The sequence below is a fragment of the Lethenteron reissneri genome, chromosome 48 (assembly GCF_015708825.2).
Source record: "Lethenteron reissneri isolate LAM-NWPU_2019-01 chromosome 48, ASM1570882v1, whole genome shotgun sequence".
Taxonomy (NCBI): Eukaryota; Metazoa; Chordata; class Hyperoartia; order Petromyzontiformes; family Petromyzontidae; genus Lethenteron; species Lethenteron reissneri.
This window is the reverse complement of record NC_083826.1, coordinates 2,787,733-2,801,623: the sequence shown is the minus strand read 5'-3', so window position 1 is coordinate 2,801,623 and position 13,891 is coordinate 2,787,733. Positions and strand designations below refer to the sequence as shown.

The window sequence follows — 13,891 nt, the reverse complement described above, 5'->3', positions numbered from 1 at the left end:
GATCAATTCCCTCGGTTCTACGTCTTTCTTCACGTCGTCAATCAAATAAAATTGTTGTCTGCCCCTCCTCCCCCTGAATCCCTGCACTCTGCAGTGTATGTAGTGTACAGTGTATCTGCAGTGTCTGTGTAATGGCATTCTGTCAGGATCCACGCACTTACCCTACCCCACGTGACCAGCTGATTGACTATTCCTGCTGAACCCCATTCATACTACCGGGTGAACAGAGGTGGCGGGGGGTAGGGGGGGTGGATTTCAGAAACTTGCCGCTTATTTCAACCGCCGCGCCGGGAGATGGAATCGATTTGGCGACTTCTGCGTCGCAAATCTGGTGCGGGCTTCTTCTCCCGAGATGCCCACCAACGCCCCCCGCCCCACCCCCACCCCCCCAGCGAAGTGAAAAATCCCCGTCCCTCGTGTTCCGCCTCTCCTAACGTGCGCCGCGCCCTCCCTCCCGCCGTTCGGCTTCTCCGCGACTGCGGCCGCCGCCGCGCCGCCGCAGACGTGAACGAGTGCGAGGAGCTGGCGGAGGCGCCCTGCCAGCAGCGCTGCCTCAACGTCCTCGGCAGCTTCCGCTGCGCCTGCCTCCCGGGATTCCTGATGAGCGGCAACAAGTGTGTGGGTGCGTATGCGCACATCGCCACCGCTCTTCTCGCGCGGAGGCAAATGCGTAACGGTTAGGGTTACCGTTGGTTAATGCGGTTAGGTTGGTTATGGTTAGAGACAACGTTAGAGCGAATTCATTAAGTACGGTAAAGCGCGGAAATTTGTGAATGAGTGAGTGCACCATTTAGCGACTTGCCGATCGAATGACGGAGCAAATGACGTGCGGTCCCCCCCTCCCTGTCGCGCAGAGGTGGGAGAGTGCCGCGGGGGCCGCTGTGCCTCCAACCCTCTGTGCAAGGCGGCACGTGGCGGCACGCGGTGCCTCACGCCCTCCTCCTGCCCCGCCGGGACGCTGCGGGACCACAACGGCACCTGCCAGGGTGGGCGACGGGCGGTCACGGCCGTGGGGTGGGGGGGGCCCACTCATTGTGTTTGCTTCAACCAGCATCTCCGACGTGATGAGTTATATTTTATTGCTTCCGCTGTGCTGCCGGCGTCGTGCCCTGCATCTCTCTGCGTTAGAGAGCCCTTCCCGTGACCCTTTATCCACACAAGGGGCACCTCACTTTCCCACACGCCCTGCTGTCGAGATGTTAATTGAGAATTCACTTTTTAATTGTCAGAGCTGGATCCTTTGACATTGTGCTGATGATGATGTTGACCGTTATCATCATCATCATCATCATCTTTACTCAGACCCATGCATACCCACTCAGACCACAATAACAACAACAACAATAATGATGACGACATATCAACGGTAGTTTCCCTGTGACTATACTCATCCCTGCCATAAGAATTTGGAGTTTGCACCACCACTTCAGTACCTTTCGTCCCCATGCTCACATGAGCATGGGGACTCTATGACTGTCGCTTGCTTCGTACTATTATTACATTTTCTGACGGAGCTGCGCTGCGTCGAACGACGCCCTGCCTGTGGTTGCTCGTCAGACGTGGATGAATGCAGGGAGGGGACGCACAGGTGCGCCTACAACCAGGTGTGCGAGAACACGCACGGGGGCCACCGCTGCAGCTGTCCCAGGGGATACCGCTCCCAAGGCTCGCGCTCGTCCTGCGTGGGTACGCTCGCCACTTCAGGGCCCCCAGACACCCACGCTGCTCCGTCGCTGCGACCGTAGTCATCATCGTCATCATCGTCGTCATCATCGTCATCAACACCGTCATGATGATATGTGGATTATCATCATGTGGCTGCCATCAATTTCCACGTGATGATAAGCCGTTTCGTAGAGCTATCATTTGTGTCCATGTCACTTCTGAAAAAAGAACTATATAGTTCGGTGGGCCTGACCTGGTAAGGAAATTTCAGCAATGCGTAAAAAAGGCACGAAAAAAAACACGTTTAGGATTCTAGATTTGAAGCTTTCGTGACTGCAAGAATTCATCCTCTTTGGCTTTTTTTCGGTAAAGTCACGTAGGTAAAAAATAAAATAAAATAAATGAAAACAACTAAATTAAATCACAACGTCGTGATTTTATTTGGCTGTCGCTTGCTTCGGATATAATTTAGTTGTTTTCATTTATTTTATTTTATTATTTACCTTCGTGACTTTACCGAGTCCGTTTAGGATTCTTAATAGTTCTGCACATTCTTTTTTGCTGAGCGTCATTCATACAAATATATATTTTTTTTACTTTTTTTTATAAGAATTTCTAACTCGCGCAGTTTTTTTTACGCACAGAGGCGTGGGAAACCGTGAATGGGAAGGCGGCCAGAATCGGCGCCAACAAATGCCCAAGCTCCGTGGTCCTATATTTGGATGTTTGACCAACTCCATTTGTGCGCGTTGATACTTGTGGGAGGAAACCGGAGTGCCCCGACGAAAACCCACTCGTGTGAGGAGGGGGGGGTGAGGGGGAGCAACGCTCGATCCCTGCACATGATGGAAATCCATGGCATTGTCGGGAGATGGGCAACATCCACCAACCCTCACCGTCACGGTGTCTGATTTATAGTCGTGCGTAGCCACCAGCGCCCCAGCAATTTTGGTTGTTTGTTTTACGAACGTCAAAGGGCTCCCAACAGGTTAATGCGATACAGGTTTTTTTGGGTTAGATCGCGTAAATATTTAAGTGTGTCGTTAAACCCGCCACCACCCGACACAGCCAATTAGTAAGGTTTGTCACGAAAACAGAACGTGGCCAATTCGTTACTAGTACAGCACACCAGTGTGTTTGAGAGCAAAGCCACAACATTTACAATCTGAGTACGACGGTTTAACAACACATTTATATATTTACGCGATCTAACCCAAAAAAACATGCATTACGGATGACATTGGCCGCGAAAGCCTACGTGTTCAACAGGTTAAAGCAAGTTTATCGACGATCCTTAGGGTAGCGGCAAGAACATCCCAAGCCGCCCCACGCGGCTGCCCTGTCGATTTCCTTAAAACGCAAACTGCCATGCGCCACCTACACCGCCTCCTTCCCCCCCCCCCTGTACCCCACCACGTGTCCAGACATCGACGAGTGCCATCAGGCACCGCGGCCGTGCAAGCACCAGTGCCGCAATTCGCCCGGCAGCTTCCACTGCGTCTGCCCCCCTGGTCAGCATTTGCTCCCCGATGGGCGATCCTGCTCTGGGAGGAACGGCGGTGGCGGCGGCAGCAATGGAGTGGGTGGCGTCGTGGACGTCCCAGCGGCAGGTGAATGATCCGTTTGTTCTCGTGGCCGCTTTGTGTACATTGCCAAATGTTTTTGCCCCGAGCTAGAAATGAGGTCATTGTTACGCAGAGGAAAGAGCAAATGTAATCTCTCCTAAATGTTGCTTCCTGAGAAAGATGTACACATACGCATTTGTGAGATGTTCAACAAAGTCCAGGCTCAGCGGATGAATCCAAACATTCGGTGTTGGATTGTCTGCTCATTCAGGCTTTCAAAGGACATAACGTTTCTTCTATCACAACACTGCTAGGCGACGCATAACCCTGAGAACCTAAAACGCCATTGTGCCGTTCTGGTTGAAGTGTGCTGCCTCATCCTCCACACAGCCGTATCTGGCACCCAGACGTTAATCTGGGTGGCTCATTAAAGGGATTATTCATAACGAACACTTCCTACAATTGATGAGAAAACCCATAACAATAGGAACTGAAAACACAATGTTTGGTGGCCTAAGCAATAATACAGCCACTCCTTCATCTCCTTTGAGCCGATGGCTTTGACAGGGCCGAGGGCACTGTGCCGTGCAGTGTGGTGGTCACGATATGGGGGCCGTACCTTCCTGCTGTTCGTGAGCACACTTCTTTGCGTGTTGTTAAATCTACATCTGCACAAGAGCACACTTGTTGTGATTATTATTCCACTTGTTTAACCAGGAAAGCCTCGTTGAGTCTAAAGGCTCTTCTTCAGCAGAGTCCTGCCGAGTTTTTCGCAGAGGGGGGGAATGTTGCCATTTGTAATCCCGATTAAGTAATTTGCAGGCAATTTTTAAGCATTGAAATGTTTGGTTCAATACAAGTTGCATTGTTTTTTGTTTAGCGATGAGAGGAAACCAGAGGACCCGGAGGAATCCCATGCAGAACATGGGGAGAACGTACAAACTCCACACAGCAGAGTGCCTGAGCCGGAATCAAACGCAGGCCCTTCTTGCCGTGAGGCACGAGTGTAACCGCTGCGCCATGCTGCTGTACAAAAAATACGCCTTAAAGAATGGCCTACGTGGGCCACACTTTGAAAAATTACACTCATGCACAGGACGCTGTTCGCAGATCTCTGCGTGGTGCTGATGTGTGTGTGTGGGGCGTGTGTGTCCGGCGCTGATTGTGTGTGTGTGTATGTGGCGGGGAGTGGTAGTGTCGTGGTTAGCGCGCTGCACTATGAACCCGGCGACACGAGTTCGATTCCCACTCACGGCCAACACCAGATCACGGTTATTTAAGCCGGTCCTGGGCCTCCCCTAGGTCGACTCAGCCTCAAATGACTACCTGGTGCGATGCGTAAAAATATTACCACTAGGGAGACGAAGGCGGCCGGACCTGGTGCTGGCCACCCACCCCCTCGTGTGTCGTGCCAGCCTTAATTGGTTGCTCGCTAACAGCACTTGCCCCAACAGTCTGTTCAGGCTATACGGGGGATCTTTATTTTTGTCCGGTGCTGATGTGTGTGTGTGTGCGCGTGGGGTGTGCGCGGGGCGTGTGCGGTGCACGCAGTGTTGACGGTGCGGCAGGACAGGGGCGACGTGGTGCAGCTGCAGAACGCGGGGCAGCTGCTGGCGCTGCTGGGCTACGGCACGGGCGGGGGAAGCGTCCGCTCCGTGTCCACGCGCACCGTCGCCGAGCAGTGCCCCGAGGGGTACCGGGATTACGGCACCAGCTGCCTCGGTACGGCGCGCCTGCCACACGGTGCCCCTCGCGCGGCGCTCCTCTGAGCGTTTCCTTGCCGCACGTGCACAGCCCCCTTGATGATAACTTGCGCTGAGCGCAGGCCCAAAGTCACGTGGGACAGTGAGGGATGGCAACAGCTTGAGGAGGGCTTTAATCGGCAGTGGATTGATCATGGCCGATGATGAGGATGATGATGAGACCTGCCTTTAACGTGGGAATGTACTTTCGACACAACATTTCAACCACTAACTCTGGGCTTCATGTGAAAAATATTGAGGACAGATAGCATCATGTGCACAGTTTGTGAAGCACTGGTCTAAAGGTCCACAACATCTAGTAGCCAGCAATAAACAGGACAATAGAAATTGTAATAGATAAAAGATATGAGATATTTCAATAAGAGCTGATGCTGCTGAAATTGTGAACTTTCAGAACGCTGTGTAGCTAACAGGATCTGTAAAATACTCTATTTTTTGCGTGAAGGGAATGATACGTGACGGACGGCATTTAGTTTGCTTATTTTGTTAGATATTAGCAGTTGGCTGTGGGACTCAAACCGATCAACTCATCAGTATACTACCATCACCATCATCAGCCATGATCAATCTATTCCTGGATGAAGGCCTCTCCGGTAGCCACCACCGCTCATAAACCCGCAATGCAACGGTCTATCCGGCACATGCACACACACTGATCTCATTGCTCCATCTCTTTCAGACGAGTTCCATTCCTTGGCTCCCACTTCCTTCATTATGCTTGGCCATCGCCCAAGGGTGCTTATCCGAGTTAGGATGGTGTTCTTAACCCACGCGTGTTCTCTAACCCGCATGGGTCCTCTCTCTCTCAATGTAATCTCAAGCATCCATCCTCTTCCGTGATTGTCTTGCACATCTTTCAGTTGTTTATTCCTCCACTAACCACCGTGTTCCTGAGCCAAGAGTCGCAGGCGGGTGTCCTACGAGGCTGTCGCGTACAGACGGTGGGTGCTGCTGTGGCTCTCACCATCCTCCGCCCCGATTTTCTGCAGACGTTGATGAGTGCCGGGAGGCAGACAGATGCCAGCACGAGTGCAGGAACTCTCCCGGGAGCTTCTCCTGTCTCTGTCCTGGCGGCTACCGCCTCGCCACCAACGGCCGGACCTGCCAGGGTAAGTCACAGCAGCAGCAAAGACGAGGAAATGTATTCACTTGGGAGTTGTTTTGTTGTTGTTGTTGTTGCTTTAATGTTGAGTATTCGTGATGTATGAACGAGTGTTGATTTAGGCCAGGGGTCGGCAACCAAAATAACAAGAAGAGCCATTTCTTTCCAATTCGGTAAAAAATTCAGTATTTCAAGAGCCGCAATGCATCTGAGTACATACGTACTCATCGTCAAGAAGCAGCCCGTAAAGAGCCGCATGCGGCTCCGGAGCCGTAGGTTGCCGACCCCTGATTTAGGCCAAAATGTTCTAGCACCCGCCCCCCCCTCCCTTACTCATGACATAGTCAAACAAATTAAATTGTCACGCGGTTTACGAGCTTTTAACTGCGCGCCGCTCATTATAACGTAAAAGAACGGAGGTTAATTTAAATATTGGCCGAGCATCACCTACAACATTGGTCCAACTTTACTTGTTTACTGGGAAATATAGCAGGTTTGAACATTGCACTATAGTCCAATTAATCGATCATACAAAACATCCGTGCATATTGGTATCGGTGTGTTTCCCTGTGCCTCCGCTAGGTTAACCTCAGGCCTAAAATAACCATTCTCGCAAATGTTCCAACATTAGAACTGCAGATACAGCGGCGTTCGCTCGCAGCACTCTCCGCAGGAGTCTACGCGAACAATGTGGGGGTGTGTTTGTCTCTGCTGCGCATTTCATACGCGTCAATAAGTGAACGGGGTCATCTATTGACGCGTATATGCATGCAGAGCAAACACGTGTCCGTGGCGTGCAGTAAGCCAGCAGTTCTTAACCTGGGGTGCACGCACTCCCTGGGGGTGCGAGATGCCCTTTCTGAGAACCAATGGAGTGCAGGCTACAGTAAAGGTGAAGAACCACTGCAGTAAATTAACGGGGGGGGGGGGGGGGCGTCACCTGTGTGTATCGCCAGATGTGGACGAGTGCTCGGAGCAGAACGTCAAGTGCGGACCCAGTCGGATGTGCTTCAACATACGGGGCGGGTACCAGTGTGTGGACACGCCCTGCCCGTCGGGATATCAGAAGGACTCGTCCTCCAGGTGCACAGCACTCATCAGCACGTCACCTGCAAGGAGTGATACTCAAGTCATCAGTTCGTGCTGCTGCTGTGCACGGACATTGATTCGTTCACCCCGTGTTGTGTCTCAGCCGTACTGTGTTCAGCCACTATACTGCATATCACAACAACACGCAAACTCGCACGGTCACCCACCCACTAACTCACCCACTAACTCACACAGTCACTCAGCCATTAACTCGCACCGTCACTCACCCACTAACCCACCCAAGAATTCACGCAGCCACGCATCAAAAGATAAAATAATGTTTAATTATTTTTTATGATAGCATATAGTATTGGCATCAGTATGACGTAAGTATACCAAGTTTGCAGTCGATACCACATTGGGAAGTGGGTTAAGATTTGAGGATACAACAATGACAACAACAACAGACAGAGTGAGGGGGTGGATGCCCAGCACTACGCCGAGCCACCTTTGTCTCCCTAGTGGCAATGTTTACACTTTGCACCAGCTACTCATTTGAGGCTGGGTCAACCTAGGAGAGGTCCAGGACCAGGTCAGATAATCATCATTGATTAATTATCTGAACTTGATTGCAGTGGGGTTTTAGAGAATTTCGGACTGCGTGAGAAATGTTCAGAGCTTACGCACCTGATTCAGTATCAGATAAAGCTGATTTACACCCAATTCTAAGCTGCCGAACACCTGCACATCAATTAGTACCTACGGTCTTTGGATTCCAGATGATTCATTTAATTAACGTATTTTTTATGCTAAATTAAACTGAGTGTGCCCCATACCCATTCTTATAGCCCTCACGTTGACATTGCCTCCCTGTCCCCCTACCCACTGCAGCCACTGCGTGAGGTCCTGCCCGAGCGCCAGCGACCTGGAGTGCACCTTCGTGCCCTTCGTGCTGGAGTACAAGCTGGTGTCGCTACCCGCCGGAGTCCCCGCGGGCACCGACCTCATCCGCCTGAGCGCCTTCACGCGCGCGGGCCGACCCCACACGCGCACCTCCTTCTACAGCATGGAGCACGAGGCCACGTCGCCCTTCGGCGTGCGAGAGGAGGGAGCCTCCGTCGCCTCCGTCTCGAGCTTCTTTGGCTCGGCCAACGGCGGTGGGGGCGGCAGTAACGGCGGCGGCCGCGCGATAATTTTTGCGCGCAAGGCCCTGCAGGACAACCGCATTTACCGCCTCAAGGTGCGAGCGTTGTCCTTCAGCGAGACGGGGAAGGTGGACCATCAGACCACGTTCGTGGTCATAATATCCGTGGCTGCCTTCCCGTACTGAGGTCGTCAATGCCACGCAGCCGGATTCTCAGGAGCTTGCGACAGCATCAGGAGCTTTGTTGCCGCAAAGAGTGGCATGAATGGCGTGGTTTTATTGTAATTTGTGTCATTCACGAAGGGAGTTCTTTATTAAACTCAGAAATTTTATTATGAGTTTGAGCGCTCCGAAAATGTATTCCTTGAAACACAATTGACCTAGAAATTGTAATATGACAAAGAAGTATCCCTGACACTAGGGTATTTATAATTAGTGCCTTTATCATGTCTGCCATCGTGTATTTTTTATTCTTTGAAACCAATTACTTTAATTGGTGTCTTTATCATTTATTTTTTAATTCAATTTCATTTTCTAAAGTTTTATATGAAAAAGAAACCAATGTGATGAATGGTGTAAAAGTGTTTATATCCTTTTAAATCCCAGGTTACAAGGTGACATGCCAATTTCACCATTCAGGTTTATTAATGTATGCTTTTACTAAGTATTAGTGGCTTTCGTTTTAAAATTGTGCTGTGCGTTTGCAATGGTTAAAGTGGATGGGCAATAGGAGCCTCGGCTAACCAAGGGGTGACCTTTAAGCCAAGTCACCTTGGGTACTACTTGCAGAGCCCACTTCCCCCAACAGTTTCAGTTTGAACTCTAGGCTCGCCTCCCAGCCCATTGTTTCTATCCAACAGCTTTAGTTTGAACTCCATGCCCACCTACCTGCCTACACCCCGCCCCCACACTCACCCTGGCTCCTCCCCCCCTCTCCCCCGCAGATATATCATCCCTCGTCACAGCCATCTCTTAGAAATACTTAAGCGATTGTTTTTTCGCTGTGTTTGTCCCCACCTGAAGACAGACGCTTGTGTTGCGCCCGAAACGTCGTGATTTAATTTAGTTGTGTTTATTTCATTTTCACCTACGTGACTTTACCGAAAAAACCAAAGAGTATGGATCCTTGCAGTCACGAAAACTTCAAATGTAGAATAAAATCTAGAATTACTACTCGTAAGTTAAGCAGGGGATGGCACACAGAGATATTGTTTCGTTCATTTGAGAGACTTTGAGGTAGTGCTTATTTAATTAATGCGAATCAAATTTCGATGTAAAGCTTTCGTGACTGCAGGGATTCATCTTCTTGGTTCTTTCGGTAAAGTCACGTAGAATGGAAATAATAAAATAATAAAAAATAAAACAATAAAAATAATTCTCACGACGTTTCGGCCACAACGCAAGTAGCCGTCCTCAGGTGGAGAACAGGTCTGTCGAGGAGACAGCATCTGAATGACAGACCTGTTCTCCACCTGAGGACGGCTACTTGCGTTGTGGCCGAAACGTCGTGAGAATTATTTTATTATGTTTTATTATTTTATTATTTTATTATTTCCATTCTACGTGACTTTACCGAAAGAACCAAGAAGATAATGCGAAGCACATTTGTTTTTTCATTGAGGCAATGCGCCGGACCGTTACATTATGTCGTGACGCTCGTACACACCGTCAACATTAACTAAACCGGTTGTGGGGAGCGGGGGAATGGGAAGATGGGGAGCAGAGTCACTGCCCAAAGTGAATCACATTTTTTTTAAAGACAGCTCGTGCAGTGAAGGGTGATTATTGTATTTTTTTGTATAATTACCATCTTATTTACCCAGGAGAGCCCCATTGAGTCAAAAGGCAAGGTCTTATTGGAAGATTGTGAAATCTATTTCAAGTGATAATTGTGTTCTTATATGAGGAGACAGGAGTGCCTGGAGAACACACACAAACAATAGAGAACATCCCAAAATAAAACTACGACCTCTCTCGTATTTTCACTTTCAGCCTTTGCTTGGTCTAAATCGGTCTTAGAGCAACCCTCTAAATACCGTAAATGGAAGAGACAAAAACACTAAAAAGTCCTTATGTTGGCGTGGGGAGGAGGCCAGACATTTGTTGAGTGGAGCACACAAGCCAAGCAAATGCTGGTAACCCTGTCTCAATTAGCCACACTCTGCAATTAGTACCAACTCTCCGACCCTCACTTATCTCGCTCCTACCTCCACCTCCACAACTTTTTCGTTTCCTTTTCACTCGCAGCGCAGACGTGGTGGGATTGTCGTATTCACATGTGGCAAAGACGCGTTATTGGTGATAAAAGATGTATTCAAGTCCGGTTATGGCCCACTTTGAACCCCAGCCACTGCAAGTCTGCAATATGTTTTACATTAATGGTGCTACGGATTATATGACGGATACCCCAAAATATTAATTCATTGTATCTTTCTTGTATAACTCTGCATGTAACTGATACAAATCTTGATTTGTTTATGCATGGAAATGCCATGAAGATTTTCTTTTTTTCAACAGTCTCCGTCTTATTATATATTTTGCACCAAATGAGCAAGGGACATTATTTCGTCATGGTGAAAGGTCTCACCAGCATCACGTGAACCATTTGCTAACGGCTTCCTTACAGCGGTACCATTTTAAAATGACACTGCAACAGGGAGACAGCCTTCAGAGGGACCAAACAGGTCAATAACACCGGTCAACACACTTTTTCTGGCATAAGGTATTCCAACGGTTTTAAGGCAATTTTGGGGTGCTGATTCCAAATCTGGCATCAGTTTTTGAGATATCAAATATGGCATTTTCAATAAAAACTGCAGAAGAAAAATATTAAATAAATGTGGATATCTACATAAAATTATATTATAAACACACCATCCTAAAAATACAGCACCATATTTTAACAATAAAGCAGTCACTGACTCGCAACAACTTGCAATCATATATGACAAAGTTAATTTCGGGTAAAATAAATGAAAATGGGGTATGCCGATAGCATAAAGATGATGTGATAGAGCAAATCTGAGATCAGACTTGGAATCAGCACCCTGAAATTAGTCTAAAACAGCTGCAAAAGTCCAGGCCAGAATATTTTTTTTTGTTGACCAGTGTAATAAGCAGAGCTTGCTGGATATGGGCCTGTGTGGTGGTGAATGGGGTGGCACAGGTCCAGCCAAATTGCCATGGCCTCTGATGTCCTTTGGCTTGCGAGTGGTTCGGAGTTGATGTTGTGAGTGGGTGGGAGGCCTCTTGCCATGCGGACACACGTGCATGGGATTCGTGTCGTGGAATATCTAGGACTTTGCATCGGTTTTATGGGAATTAATGAATTGAGAAAATAAGTAAGGGAGGCATTACTTTTCGGCTATTGTAATATAACACTGTGGAATTTCCCCATTGAATACAAGGCACAGCACAACTATACATTTTTATACATCATTTCATTGTAACGTGGAATTTGTATAATATATTGTTCAGTTACCATGTTTATGTCTTGTTTTGTACCTTTAATAATGGATATACGTGTGGTTTGTAATATTAAACACGCTTTATTGTTTAACGTTGATGTGTTCTACTGTTTATGCACTCATTGAAGTTTAAACAATTTTTTGTTCAAATGAGCAATGTGGCGGTGTTGATCTGCTGTTGTACAGCCCTGAAAGTGGTGGGAATTCTACATTAGTATGGCCGGGTGCAAGTCTATCCATAGGGCAACCACTGTTGACTTGCACACAACGTGGTGTACGACTGTACTCCGATTTGATAAAACACGAAGATTGCGTAAAACTGTTACAAAGTCACGGCATAGCATGGGGACTTGCACCGGAATGGGTGTAGGTGGCAGTGCCTACACCGAACCCCCATATCTCTTTAGTGTGCTGTGGCTATCACGTGGGCACTAAGAACTAAGGGGCAATGCACATCCACCGGAATCGGTGCACTCCTTCGGAATTGGTGCACACCGCTAGAATCGGTGCACACCGCTAGAATTGGTGCACTCCGCCGGAATCGGTGCACAACACTGGAATCGGTACCCACCGCTAGAATTGGTGCATACCGCTAGAATCGGTGCACACCACTGGAATTGGTGCACTCCGCCAGAATCGGCGCAATCCACCGGAATCGTGCAAGCCACCGGTATTGGTGCACACCACCGAAATCGGTGCACACCACTAGAATCGGTGCACACCACTGAATCGGTGCACACCGCTAGAATCGGTGCACACCGCTAGAATCGGTGCACACCGCTAGAATCGGTGCACACCGCTAGAATCGGTGCACACCACTGAATCGGTGCACACCACTAGAATCGGTGCACACCGCTAGAATTGGTGCACTCCGCCAGAATCGGCGCAATCCACCGGAATCGTGCAAGCCACCGGTATTGGTGCACACCACCAAAATCGGTGCACACCACTAGAATCGGTGCACACCGCTAGAATTGGTGCACGCCACTAGAATCGGTGCACACCACTAGAATTGGTGCACACCACTAGAATCGGTGCACACCACTAGAATCGGTGCACACCGCTAGAATCGGTGCACACCACTAGAATCGGTGCACACCACTAGAATCGGTGCACACCACTAGAATCGGTGCACACCGCTAGAATCGGTGCACACCACTAGAATCGGTGCACACCACTAGAATCGGTGCACACCGCTAGAATCGGTGCACACCACTAGAATCGGTGCACTCCACTGGAATCGGTGCACACCGCTAGAATCGGTGCACACCGCTAGAATCGGTGCACACCGCTAGAATCGGTGCACACCACTAGAATCGGTGCACACCACTAGAATCGGTGCACACCGCTAGAATTGGTGCACTCCACTAGAATTGGTGCACACCGCTAGAATTGATCCACTGAAATTAGTGCAATCCACCAAAATCGGTGCATACCACTAGAATCGGTGCACACCGCTAGAATCGGTGCACACCACTAGAATCGGTGCACACCACTAGAATCGGTGCACACCGCTAGAATCGGTGCACACCGCTAGAATCGGTGCACACCACTGAATCGGTGCACACCACTAGAATCGGTGCACACCACTGAATCGGTGCACACCACTGAATCGGTGCACACCACTGAATCGGTGCACACCGCTAGAATCGGTGCACACCGCTAGAATCGGTGCACACCACTAGAATCGGTGCACACCGCTAGAATCGGTGCACACCGCTAGAATCGGTGCCCACCGCTAGAATCGGTGCACACCACTAGAATCGGTGCACACCGCTAGAATCGGTGCACACCGCTAGAATCGGTGCACACCGCTAGAATCGGTGCGCACCACTAGAATCGGTGGACACCACTAGAATCGGTGCACACCGCTAGAATCGGTGCACACCAATAAGATCGGTGCACACCGCTAGAATCGGTGCACACCACTAGAATCCGTGCACACCACTAGAATCGGTGCACACCGCTAGAATTGGTGCACAACACTAGAATCGGTGCACACCACAGAATTTGGTGAACTCCACTTAAATTAGTGCACTCCACTGGGATTGGTGCACTCCATCGCCTCTGCCGTTGCCGTGGTAACGCTCAGCGCTGCACGGCCCCTCCTCTCCCCGTCACCGAATCCGGGAGATGCTCTCGTCGTGACGTCACCG

General features: G+C 49.4%; 1 protein-coding gene across 1 annotated transcript in view; it reads left to right on the top strand.

The window, feature by feature from the left end:
- The window catches only part of LOC133354700 (hemicentin-1-like), a 132,079-nt gene extending 122,425 nt beyond the window's left edge, over positions 1–9,654 (top strand). The window contains 8 exon segments of the mRNA XM_061571753.1: positions 503–622; positions 855–986; positions 1,558–1,686; positions 3,090–3,275; positions 4,782–4,952; positions 5,983–6,102; positions 7,052–7,178; positions 8,016–9,654. Of these exon segments, the coding sequence (XP_061427737.1) occupies positions 503–622; positions 855–986; positions 1,558–1,686; positions 3,090–3,275; positions 4,782–4,952; positions 5,983–6,102; positions 7,052–7,178; positions 8,016–8,454 (1,424 nt within the window). The 3' untranslated portion in view covers positions 8,455–9,654.
- The last annotated feature ends 4,237 nt before the right edge of the window (positions 9,655–13,891 follow it).